This window comes from Bufo bufo, chromosome 1 (assembly GCF_905171765.1).
Source record: "Bufo bufo chromosome 1, aBufBuf1.1, whole genome shotgun sequence".
NCBI classification, from domain to species: domain Eukaryota; kingdom Metazoa; phylum Chordata; class Amphibia; order Anura; family Bufonidae; genus Bufo; species Bufo bufo.
In genome coordinates, this window is record NC_053389.1 from 75534844 (window position 1) to 75547854 (window position 13011).

General features: G+C 40.8%; 1 protein-coding gene across 1 annotated transcript in view; it reads right to left on the minus strand.

Moving 5' to 3' along the window:
• The window catches only part of POU2AF1 (POU class 2 homeobox associating factor 1), a 104800-nt gene extending 93845 nt beyond the window's left edge, over positions 1-10955 (minus strand). The window contains exon 1 of the mRNA XM_040426282.1: positions 10588-10955. Within this exon, the coding sequence (XP_040282216.1) occupies positions 10588-10603 (16 nt within the window). The 5' untranslated portion in view covers positions 10604-10955. The remainder of the gene's footprint in view (positions 1-10587) is intronic.
• Between the last annotated feature and the right edge of the window lie 2056 nt (positions 10956-13011).

Below are 13011 nucleotides of genomic sequence, written 5' to 3' on the forward strand. Positions count from 1 at the left end.
TGGAGTACTTGGACGCGTGTGATGGAGCATTGTCCTGCATGAAAATCATGTTTTTCTTGAAGGATGCAGACTTCTTCCTGTACCACTGCTTGAAGAAGGTGTCTTCCAGAAACTGGCAGTAGGACTGGGAGTTGAGCTTGACTCCATCCTCAACCCGAAAAGGCCCAAACCAGTACTCCACCTCCACCTTGCTGGCGTCTGATCGGACTGGAGCTCTCTGCCCTTTACCAATCCAGCCACGGGCCCATCCATCTGGCCCATCAAGACTCACTCTCATTTCATCAGTCCATAAAACCTTAGAAAAATCAGTCTTGAGATATTTCTTGGCCCAGTCTTGACGTTTCAGCTTGTGTGTCTTGTTCAGTGGTGGTTGTCTTTCAGCCTTTCTTACCTTGGCCATGTCTCTGAGTATTGCACACCTTGTGCTTTTGGGCACTCCAGTGATGTTGCGTGTTCGATGATCACGCTTCAGAAGCTTTGCAATTTTAAGAGTGCTGCATCCCTCTGCAAGATATCTCACTATTTTTGACTTTTCTGAGCCTGTCAAGTCCTTCTTTTGACCCATTTTGCCAAAGGAAAGGAAGTTGCCTAATAATTATGCACACCTAATATAGGGTGTTGATGTCATTAGACCACACCCCTTCTCATTACAGAGATGCACATCACCTAATATGCTTAATTGGTAGTAGGCTTTCGAGCCTATACAGCTTGGAGTAAGACAACATGCATAAAGAGGATGATGTGGTCAAAATACTTATTTGCCTAATAATTCTGCACTCCCTGTATATGTCTAATTAGTGTGTTTAATAAATATCATAAAATTTTTCGTGAGCCAGTCAATTAGTATATATTGTCTAAAATTAACCATTGCTCTGGTGGTAGAGAGCAGACTGTGCTCCGTATTGGTGGATCTGGTGAGCCCATCCGTTTTCTTTTCTTGTTATACTATATGCTGTGGGGTGTTATACTATATACTGTATGCTGTGGGTTGTTATACTGTGGGGTACTGCATAATGTGGGGTGTTATACTACGCATATACTGTATACGGTGAGAGTGCAATACTATATAGTGTATACTATGAGGTGTTATACTGTATACTGTGGGGTACTGCATAATGTCGTGTGTTATACTATATACTGCATACTGTAAGGGTGTAATACTATATAGTGTATACTGTGGAGTGTTATACTATATACTGTGGGGTGTTATATTATATACTGTGGGGCCTTACACTAAATACTGAATACTGTGGGGGTGTAATATTATATAGTGTATACTATGAGGTGTTATACTATATACTGTTTGATGTTATACTATATACTGTATACGGTGAGGGTGCAATACTATATACTGTATACTATGAGGTGTTATACTATATACTGTGGGGTGTTATACTGTATACTGTGGGGTACTGCATAATGTGGGGTGTAATACTATATACTGCATACTGTGAGGATGTAATACTATATAGTGTATACTGTGGGGTTTTATATACTGTGGGGTATTCTATTATATACTGTGGGGCCTTACACTAAATACTGAATACTGTGAGGGTGTAATACTATATAGTGTATACTATGAGGTGTTATACTATATACTGTGGGGTGTTATACTCTATACTGTGGGGTACTGCATACTGTGAGGGTGTAATACTATATAGTGTATACTGTGGGGTGTTATATTATATACTGTGGGGGTGTTATATTATATACTGTGGGGCCTTACACTAAATACTGAATACTGTGGGGGTGTAATATTATATAGTGTATACTGTGGGGGTGTTATATTATATACTGTTTGATGTTATACTATATACTGTATACGGTGAGGGTGCAATACTATATACTGTATACTATGAGGTGTTATACTATATACTGTGGGGTGTTATACTGTATACTGTGGGGTACTGCATAATGTGGGGTGTAATACAAACCGGATTCCAAAAAAGTTGGGACACTAAACAAATTGTGAATAAAAACTGAATGCAATGATGTGGAGATGGCAAATGTCAATATTTTATTTGTAATAGAACGTAGATGACAGATCAAACGTTTAATCCGAGTAAATGTATCATTTTAAAGAAAAATTAGTTGATTCAAAATTTCACGGTGTCAACAAATCCCCAAAAAGTTGGGACAAGTAGCAATAAGAGGCTGGAAAAAGTAAATTTGAGCATAACGAAGAGCTGAAAGACCAATTAACACTAATTAGGTCAATTGGCAACATGATTGGGTATAAAAAGAGCTTCTCAGAGTGGCAGTGTCTCTCAGAAGCCAAGATGGGTAGAGGATCACCAATTCCCACAATGTTGCGCAGAAAGATAGTGGAGCAATATCAGAAAGGTGTTACCCAGCGAAAAATTGCAAAGACTTTACATCTATCATCATCAACTGTGCATAACATCATCCGAAGATTCAGAGAATCTGGAACAATCTCTGTGCGTAAGGGTCAAGGCCGTAAAACCATACTGGATGCCCGTGATCTCCGGGCCCTTAAACAACACTGCACCACAAACAGGAATGCTACTGTAAAGGAAATCACAGAATGGGCTCAGGAATACTTCCAGAAACCATTGTCAGTGAACACAATCCACCGGGCCATCCGCCGTTGCCAGCTGAAACTCTACAGTGCAAAGAAGAAGCCATTTCTAAGCAAGATCCACAAGCTCAGGCGTTTTCACTGGGCCAGGGATCATTTAAAATGGAGTGTGGCAAAATGGAAGACTGTTCTATGGTCAGACGAGTCATGATTCGAAGTTCTTTTTGGAAATCTGGGACGCCATGTCATCTGGACCAAAGAGGACAAGGACAACCCAAGTTGTTATCAACGCTCAGTTCAGAAGCCTGCATCTCTGATGGTATGGGGTTGCATGAGTGCGTGTGGCATGGGCAGCTTGCATGTCTGGAAAGGCACCATCAATGCAGAAAAATATATTCAGGTTCTAGAACAACATATGCTCCCATCCAGACGTCATCTCTTTCAGGGAAGACCCTGCATTTTTCAACAAGATAATGCCAGACCACATTCTGCATCAATCACAACATCATGGCTGCGTAGGAGAAGGATCCGGGTACTGAAATGGCCAGTCTGCAGTCCAGATCTTTCACCTATAGAGAACATTTGGCGCATCATAAAGAGGAAGGTGCAACAAAGAAGGCCCAAGACGATTGAACAGTTAGAGGCCTGTATTAGACAAGAATGGGAGAGCATTCCTATTTCTAAACTTGAGAAACTGGTCTCCTCGGTCCCCAGACGTCTGTTGAGTGTTGTAAGAAGAAGGGGAGATGCCACACAGTGGTGAAAATGGCCTTGTCCCAACTTTTTGGGGATTTGTTGACACCATGAAATTCTGATTCAACATATTTTTCCCTTAAAATGGTACATTTTCTCAGTTTAAACTTTTGTTCCGTGATTTATGTTCTATTCTGAATAAAATATTAGAAGTTGGCACCTCCACATCATTGCATTCAGTTTTTATTCACGATTTGTATAGTGTCTCAACTTTTTTGGAATCCGGTTTGTACTATATACTGCATACTGTGAGGATGTAATACTATATAGTGTATACTATGGGGTTTTATATACTGTGGGGTATTCTATTATATACTGTGGGGCCTTACACTAAATACTGAATACTGTGAGGGTGTAATACTATATAGTGTATACTATGAGGTGTTATACTATATACTGTGGGGTGTTATACTCTATACTGTGGGGTACTGCATACTGTGAGGGTGTAATACTATATAGTGTATACTGTGGGGGTGTTATATTATATACTGTGGGGGTGTTATATTATATACTGTGGGGCCTTACACTAAATACTGAATACTGTGAGGGTGTAATACTATATAGTGTATACTGTGGGGGTGTTATATTATATACTGTGGGGCCTTACACTAAAGGCCGGCGGCAAACTGTGCACATGCAGAATTGGAGATGATGATGTAACATAAAAGGCCTGGCCAGACAATATACTGTGGAGCAGTTAGGCATGCAAAACGCCTAGAGGCCTGGGCACTTACAGCTAGATTGCCGCCCCTGGGCACTTGCAGCTAGATCGCCGCCCCTGGGCACTTACAGCTAGATCGCCGCCCCTGGGCACTTGCAAGCCTTCATTTGCATAACATTATAACCTCGCTTTAGCAGCTTTACAGAATTGGACCAAAACAATAAAGATACCATTATTATTGTGTGTGGATGTGCAAGAACACAATATAAGCAGTTTAAAACATGAAAAGTTGGTGACAGACTCCCTTTAAATGGGTAATGCAGGATTTTAAAAGGGTTATCCTCGAAAAGATAATGATGACTTATCCTCGTTAAGGGTCATCATTATCACAGTAAAAATAATATTACAAAAACAAAGAGCTACTTGAGAAACCTTGGCGCGGTGCTGGGGCTCAGACATGTCCTCCAAGCAGGATATGTTGGCTAATTCTCAATTTTACAGCAGTATGAGGGTTAGTAAGACCGCAGAGTGCACCTGTCTTAGTTTTTGTTATATTATTTTTACTGTTCATCACATCCACACATTTGCTATCCTGTGTAGGATGTCCATTGTGGTACAAGTGCAGGATCTGCGCCCCCACCCCCCGGTATAGATGCACCACTGCATATGGGGCTGAGCACTTCCTGCTTTTTAATACCACTCCAATTTGTAGTTTGTATCATCATTATCACATCAACAGGGGTCCAAGTCCCGGCATCCACGCGGATCAGCTGCTTTAGGGAGCGACTGCACTCACCGGAGCGATTTCCAAGCACAGCGCCGTACATTGTATATTGGCAGTGCTTGGTATTGCAGCTCAGCCGCATTGACGTGAATGGGGCTGAGCTACAACTAAACCACATGACTGATGTACAAGGCCTTTTCTAACAGCTGATCGGCGGCAGTCCCCCGCAGACCTGATACTAATGAACTATCCTGAGGATGTCATAAATATGTTTTCCTGGATAACCCTCTATATTGATAGCTCATCCTCAGGATAGGCTATCAATATCAGATCAGCGTAGGTCCACACACTGCACTCCCACAATCAGCTGCACAGCTCCACCCATTGTGTAGTGGACGGATCTGGTTACTGCAGCTCTGCTCCCATTAAGTACTGCTGCACTTGCCTGCTCCTTCCACTGCACAATGGGGGGAGCTGTATAGTTCCAGAGCTACTCTGAAAGAGCTGATTGGCAGAGTTGTCGCACCCACACCCATCTGATATTGATGGCCTATCCTGAGGATTAAAAACCTGCCAACCCCTTATGTCATTTTAACTGCAAGACAACTGATCCAAATATGCAAATATTCTATAATATAGTAGAAAACATGTCTACTGACACAATGCCACTGCATTCTGGAACACATACTAAGCAGCTAAATGACCAGGTCTTTTTGGTCTTAATGACCAGGTAACATTTTTCATTTTTTTTAACCCTGTGTTCCAGTTCCGTTCAGGTCTCAGCATCTTTGGGCAGGTCGGATTATGTAGGCCTGTACTGCTTATGATGCTGTGGATGGTGTCTGTGATGTTCTCCAGGGGATGTGGATTGTTAGCGGCCACTTTCTGTTTTAAATTTCCCCACAGATAAAAATCGCTTGTGGACAAGTCTGGGGAACGTGGTGGCCATAACCCCTCGTTCACAGTTCACTCCTCCATAAACAGGTCATAGCCCTTGCCAGTGACCTCCGTGAGGTGCCCCATGTTGCCCCATCAGGACATTATTTCTTCTGCAGCATCACAAGCAGTATGAGCCAACATAATCCGACGTGCCCAAAGATGCAGAGACCTGAACGGGGACCATTTTGTGACTTGTGGGTAATTAAATAAAACAATCCACTTGCTCGTTCATCTTGTCATACTGTCACTGGAGGCTTTTTAGTGGACATAGGCCCCACCGCTCATTTGCCCTGACTTAATTCTGCATTCTGTCCCCTTTTTTTTTTTTCCTGGTAAATATTAAAGAAAATTATACCACATATATAGAATAACACCCCAGCCCCATACAATATATAGGATAACCCCCCCCATAGTCTATAGTGTACAACACCCAACAGTATGTAGTAGGGTTGTCACGATACCAAAATTTTTATTCCATTTTGATACCATAAAAAAGTATTGCAATACTCAATACCATTCAATACCACGTAAAAAAAAATAAAACACCAAAAAAGCTGCGTGCATTCCGCATTTTAAGGAACGTCCGTCCCATAAAAGAACAGTCCTATCCTATTTTTTTGGGGGGGGAACAAGGTGACAAAAAAATGGCGAATCGTGCGGTTTTTATTCTGTTAGGGCGTTCACCGCATAGGAGATATTTTTTTAATGTTTTAATAGTTCACTCTTTTTCGGGTGTGGCGATATGTAATATGATAATTATTTATTGTTTGTAAATTTTATATGTAAAATTGGGAAAGGTGTCGATTTAAACTTTTCATATTTTGGTGTTTTTATTTTACTTTTTTTTAAACTTTTTATGTAATAACTATTAGCCCCTTAGGGGCTACAACCCTTGTCCTATTAACCCTAATAGAGCTCTATCAGGGTGAATAGGATCTCACACTGTCCCTGCTGCCCTGTGCTTCGTGCATACAGCAGCAGGGAGCTGACCATGGCTGCTGCACCACCAATGAAGATAACTGGGTTTATGGCAGGGGGAGGGGGGGCGCACTGCGCCAGCAAAGAATATAATTAACCCATTAATTCAAGCGTAGGCTGTGGGTGCCGGAGGCGGTATCACATACCCGACACCCGGCCTCTATGACCCAGGCGCTGCGATCCCCATCAATTAACCCCCCTGATGCGGCACCTGAGGAGTTAATTGCCGCAGTTCGCAGGATCGCATGCCCTGTTATTGAGGCCAGGTGCTGGGTATGTGATACGGCCGCCGGCACCCGCAGCCTACACTTGAATGAATGTGTTAATTATCTTCATTGGTGGTGCAGTTGACACAGCCCCCCCCCCCCCATCCTCAGTACTATGGTACTCATTGGTGGCAGCGGCGCCCGTGTCACAGTGGGGAGGGAGGGAATGCCTCCTTCTCCACTGTGCTGTTGAGGAGAACATGGCTCGTGCCATGTTCTCTAACTGCAGCAGCGCAGCCTAGTATAGTTAAATAGTAAAACCCGGTATCATATCGAACCAGGTCTAAAAGTATTGATTAGGTGCAACTCTAGTATGTAATATATAGTATAACACCCCACAGTATATAGTACTGTATAACACCCCCCACAGTGGCATATCCGTTTGGTGCATTTTTTCTGTCATTTATATGATTATATTTTCATCCGCACAATGCTCCGTTTTGTGTAGGATGCCTTTGTGGTGCATGTGGACCGCGCCGACATCCTCCACCGTATGCATTTTTTTGCTGGGGATAATCGTTTGCTGCGGTCCACATGCGGTGCGGCTGCTCCCCCAATGAAAAACACGCTACAGTGTTAGGGGTTGAGCAGCTCCCCCAGATTTGCCACTATATTTCTGTGTTTGTGCCCCCCACAGTATGCAGTATATAGTATAACACCCTACAATATACAGTATATAGTATAACACCCCACAGTATATAGTACTGTATAACACCCCCACAGTATGCAGTATATAGTATAACACCCTACAATATACAGTATATAGTATAACACCCCACAGTATATAGTACTGTATAACACCCCCACAGTATGCAGTATATAGTATAACACCCTACAATATACAGTATATAGTATAACACTCCACAGTATATAGTATAACACCCCCTCAGTATATGGTATAACACCCCACAGTATATAGTATAACACCCCTACACTATACAGTAGAACATCCCACAGCATGCAGTATATAGTATAACACCCCATAGTATATGGTATATAACACCTCACAGTATGTATATATATCTCTGACATCTCAATGTTACTGGTCACATCATCACAGATCCTTTTTCCTACCAGCATCCAGCATGGCAAATTAAATGGGGTAGCAGTGGTCTAGGCTGTCTGCTCACATTCCGTGAATGTGAGCAGACGGCATGGACCCTGACCCCCCCCTCCTCCCCAAGAAAGTGAGGGAAACTCTCCTTTTTTGAAATGGGCATTTTGGGCACGATGGGTCATACAGAGACATCAGGGCCGGGTCTGCCACCCCAAACGCTATTGGTGTATTCAGTCCTAGAACCATAACGTTTTAAAATCTTTTGGTCAGTATAGCCATTAGCCATATGAGGGCTTGCTTATTGCAGGACAAGTTTTATTTTTTAATTACAAAATTTGTAATTAGTTTTTTGTTTTATTTTATTTTATTTTTTTGCTAGAGGAATGAAAAACGCAAGTTTGTGGCTTTGTTTTATACGTCTGATTTTTATGGCATGTACCATGCAGTATAGATGACAAATTATCTTTATTCTGTTTAGTTATGTTTGACTACTTTTGTTATATAGTTTTTATGTCATCATATTGTTAGAGCTGTACTATTTTAAATTTTTCACCAACAGAGCTGTGTGCGGGCTTGTTTTTTGTGGGATCAGTTGATAAATTCATTTTTGCCACTTGGATGTAAAGTACATATGACTTTGATCATTTATGAATTTTTGGGGGAGTTGACACTATCAAAAAAGAGTTGTTTGTTGTTTTATTTTTCTACATAATAAAGTAGTGTACTCAGAGTTTTTTATGGGTTTTATCTTTTTTTGTTTAAATTTTTCATATTTGTAACTTTTTTTTCACACTTGAACTCATGACAAACTGATCACTGAAATAATACACTGCAATAGTTCTGTATTATACAGTAGTGTATTAGAAGTGTTTAATAGGCTTTCATAGATAGCAGAACTGGAGGCCATTGTTAGGCCTCTGGCTGCCAGGAAGGTCCCTCCATACCCCACAATTGTGCGGCAGAGGACTGAGGGACTGACAAAGAGAACCTCTTTCTCTCTGTCTAACCTCTTAGATGCAGCGGTCGCTATTGACCGCTGCTTCTAAGGAGTTAAACCGAAAAGATCATAGTTATCTCTGGTCCCGGCAGTTGAAGGAGGAGTAGGGCTATGTAATACAGTCTGACTACTGCTGTTGATCTTGCGAGTGCAGGGACAGGACTTGCAAGATTAGTGTGATGAAAATGTATGTTGCAGAGCAGAAGCCAGCATCTAACTGCCACATATATTTTCATTGCTGATCTGTAACTAATTAAAGGGGTTGTCCAAGTATTTTATTGATGACCTATCCTCAGAATAGTAAGTTTGTATGATCAGAACTGCTAACAGACTCCCTATAAAACCATGTTTGCACCGCAAACTCTCCCAAGTAATATGTCAGACATATAGGCATTCACGCATCAGGCATATGCCAGACAAGGCATATGTGGGAGGCCATCATCATAGGTGTACCATATGCAATACTTGTGACTTACAGTATATTACAGATACAAGCTAAACATGAAATATGAACAGAGCCTCATCTGTTACATCTTCTCTTTTTGCGATTTTATCATCATGGGCTCCACATTCACATTATTTTCTTCCAAGGAAAAACGTAAAGGAAATGTATGACCTATACTTTTTTTTCCAGATAGCGACACGTATCCTTTTTCTAAACTGTTTTTTATTTTCAAATTGCAGATTTTTTTTTTCCATTCTATTTCCTGAACATGATTACGGGGGAAGCCATCTTTCCTGAGCTGTTCCTGAGATATGCTTTACATCAACCACCATGAACCATACACAATGAACTGGAGAGGACATGAATTGGCATGACGTGTGCAGAGGTCATTGTACAGGGAGGGAGTTGATAAGATCATCTTTTTTATGAATAGTGGATCCTGTGTTATCTATGTATTGGTGATATGTCATTGTAATCCTGCCTGTTATGATAAGGATACGACTGAAAAAAAAAAGTGAACTGTGACGCCTATTATTAGCCTTTGAGGCCATTTCGAAGACTTTAGGATTTTTTTATTTTTATTTAGTGACATGGAATATATATATCCATCAAAAATTCTTTAAAAATATGTTTAACATAAAAACTTGATTTAAACAATAGGTGACATCTTCCCTTTGAGGTAATAAGAGAAAGGACAAATTCACGTCCATCTTCCATTATTTTTGCTACTTAACCAGAATAAAAACATGGAGCAAAGTGGCACTGGGACAGTTTTACCAGGGCCATGTGCAGCTATAGGGGTAAGAGACGCTCCTCTACAGTTCCTCCATTGCTTACAATATTATTAAACAAGGTTACACATATTCTAATACATATAAATGTATGTACCTAGTACTCATTCATAGCCATACATTCATATATTGACATTTTTACTTCACATAATTGATATTTAACATCCCTTATTGGATAGAAGAAACATCAAAAGGAATGGACAAGTCAATGCGGCAGATTTTTTTTAAAGTGCAGAATTCTACCGTATAATGTATAAAAAGTGCATGAGAACTTCTTAACAAAAATTGAAGATTTATTTTTTATATATATATTTTTTTAATAATCCAATTATGAGTTGGTCACATTTTACCCAACAGAGATTTTACATCTTTTTCCACTATTAGGAGGTTTATAATATTCCGCTGTCTTAGCATAAAAAAAAAAAATAGAAACTTACATTTTTGCCAGTGCATGTTCTGCGACAGCAAGCTGGAGTTTTTCTTCTTTGAAGTAGACAGTTTGAATGTTTGAGGGCTTTCAGTTTGGAACCTTTTTCACCTTTAATAGCAGTTCAACAATTAAGAGAGAGGATGTCTCCTTCAGGGTTTTATAACTAGCAGTGCCCGATTCGAAAATGTCATCATCACGTGACCACAAGAAATGTGTAAAAAAAAAAGGACCTGAAAGGAAATCATCTTCGTTCTTAGTCCATGTGGCTTCTGTAAACTAAAATCTGCAGGTTCAGAGTAATAACTATAGTGCAGATGGAGAACTCTTATTATTTCTGAAGGATTTAAAAATCAGCAGATGTGGTAGCAGACAGCACAACCCAACTCCATTCATTCATCACGGTCTTCATGTAAACTGAGCAATAACTTTGGATGTGTTATTATTTATGTAAACTATATAACAGTTCTTAAATTTAGTTATATTTTTTATGTTTTTTTCACTTTTTATTTTCTTTTTGTTTTTGAATCATGCCCCTAAGGACATTAGTTTTGTAAGGAAGCACCTGTGGGGGCTTCATGCTTCACTGAACCTTAAACCTTCTCTATTTTACTTCTTTTAAGATGACTCTTGTCACATATCGGTTATGAGAAACTTGATTTAGATGTGAAACAAAGCCCTTACATACTAATATATTTAAGATCTGAAAATCTACACGTGATATCGGTTCCATTTCCAATGTAGAAATGGTTTTACTGCTCAAAAGTAGAGAGACACGTAGCTTGACTTGAACAAAGTAGTCCTGGTGTATACTAAATATTAACACAGATATACATGTAAATAATGGAATACGTCAATGATATTCTCCTTTTCGACAAAAAGCCATCCACAAATTCAAGGCCTAAAGTTGTCTGGGGGAATATTTTTTTATTTTTGGAACAAGCGGGTAAAATGGTTTAAACAAAAATAGAATCCTCACCCACACAGATCCCTCGTCACCGCCATTCTGATGCTTATTGGGTCCTCGGTGGGCTCTGTTTCCTGGTCCAGTCACACTCCACTGGAAATGATAAGAGTTGGACTAATTTAGGCTGTGCCAGTTACAAAAATGCCCCAACGACAACAATTGCCACAGTAAGGGTCAGTTGCATGGAAACATTTATTATGACCAGCATTTTAGACGCCGGTCTTAATAAAGCACTATAGCTGGCAGTGGATCGCCGAAAGTTATAAAGAGGCGCCGGCCTCTTCATAACTTCAGCCAAGCTTCCGAGCTGTCTTACAGTCAGACCTTTTTGTACGCCTAAAACAGGCGTAGAAAATGATAAATGAGACGGGTGTGCCGGCCCATCCCCTTCCCCGTCCACCTATTTAGACCTGGCGTGAGTGGGGAGAAGTCGTGGATTTCGGCGCAATCTGCATATTTCGGCGTCATAAATGACCCCCAGTGTCTCTGAAACCTGCTGACTCCGGTGCTAAGGATAGGGGAAGAATCATTAAGATTAGGAAGCCCCTCTGTTTTCTCTACAAAGATGCAGCGCTGGGTTTAGGGCAATGTTTCTTCCTGATATTTAAAGGGGTTGGCCACCCTCTGGCTTCACTCAGCCTCCTCCATTCTAATACACCACACATGCACTAAACTCCTAATGATGCAGGTACAGATGGCAGATGAATGGATGAGACATCACATGGAGGTGATTTGCCTGGTCGCATGACCCTCCATCAGAGGCCATTTTATGGACAGGATCACAAGACTTGGAAACACAGGGGCATAACTTATGATACATAGACCATGGCGCAGAAGATCAACAAAGGCTATATTAGTAAGTGTCATATAATCATCTTACAGTTACATTCATCAATAGTAGCCAGAAAGTGGCCAAACCCTTTAACTTGGCTAAGGTGTGTAAGGTGCACAGCCACATTCTGGGTCATATAGCACACACTTGTGGACAACATTGGGCATCACTGACCAGGATAAGCTAAGATAGGCTATATATTGCCAAGCACTGCAATATATTAAAGGGGTTATCCCATGAGTAATGTAAAAATGAAAATCAAACATCACATAGTACATGATAATCTCTTTCTAACAAGGAGAACCAGCCCTGTACCTCACATAGATCTAGAGATCCCACTCTTTGCTCTAATTGCTCTGCAAGAGTTATTTCAGGCTGGCAATTCAGGGGGCATGTCCTTTGTCTGAGGGCATGTCTTTTCTCAGGGGGCATGTTTTTTCTGCTGCATCTCTCTGTAACTGTCATAGCTTCTAAGAGTAGATTGAGCATGTGTGGCCACCTCAGGAAGGTGAAAAGAGAAATAAGATAAAGGACAAACAGTAGGTGGCGCCATACAGATACATTTTATTGAATAACTCTATAGCTTTACTATATTTCACCACTTGCCGTCACGGTAACTCCGATAGACGTCCGGA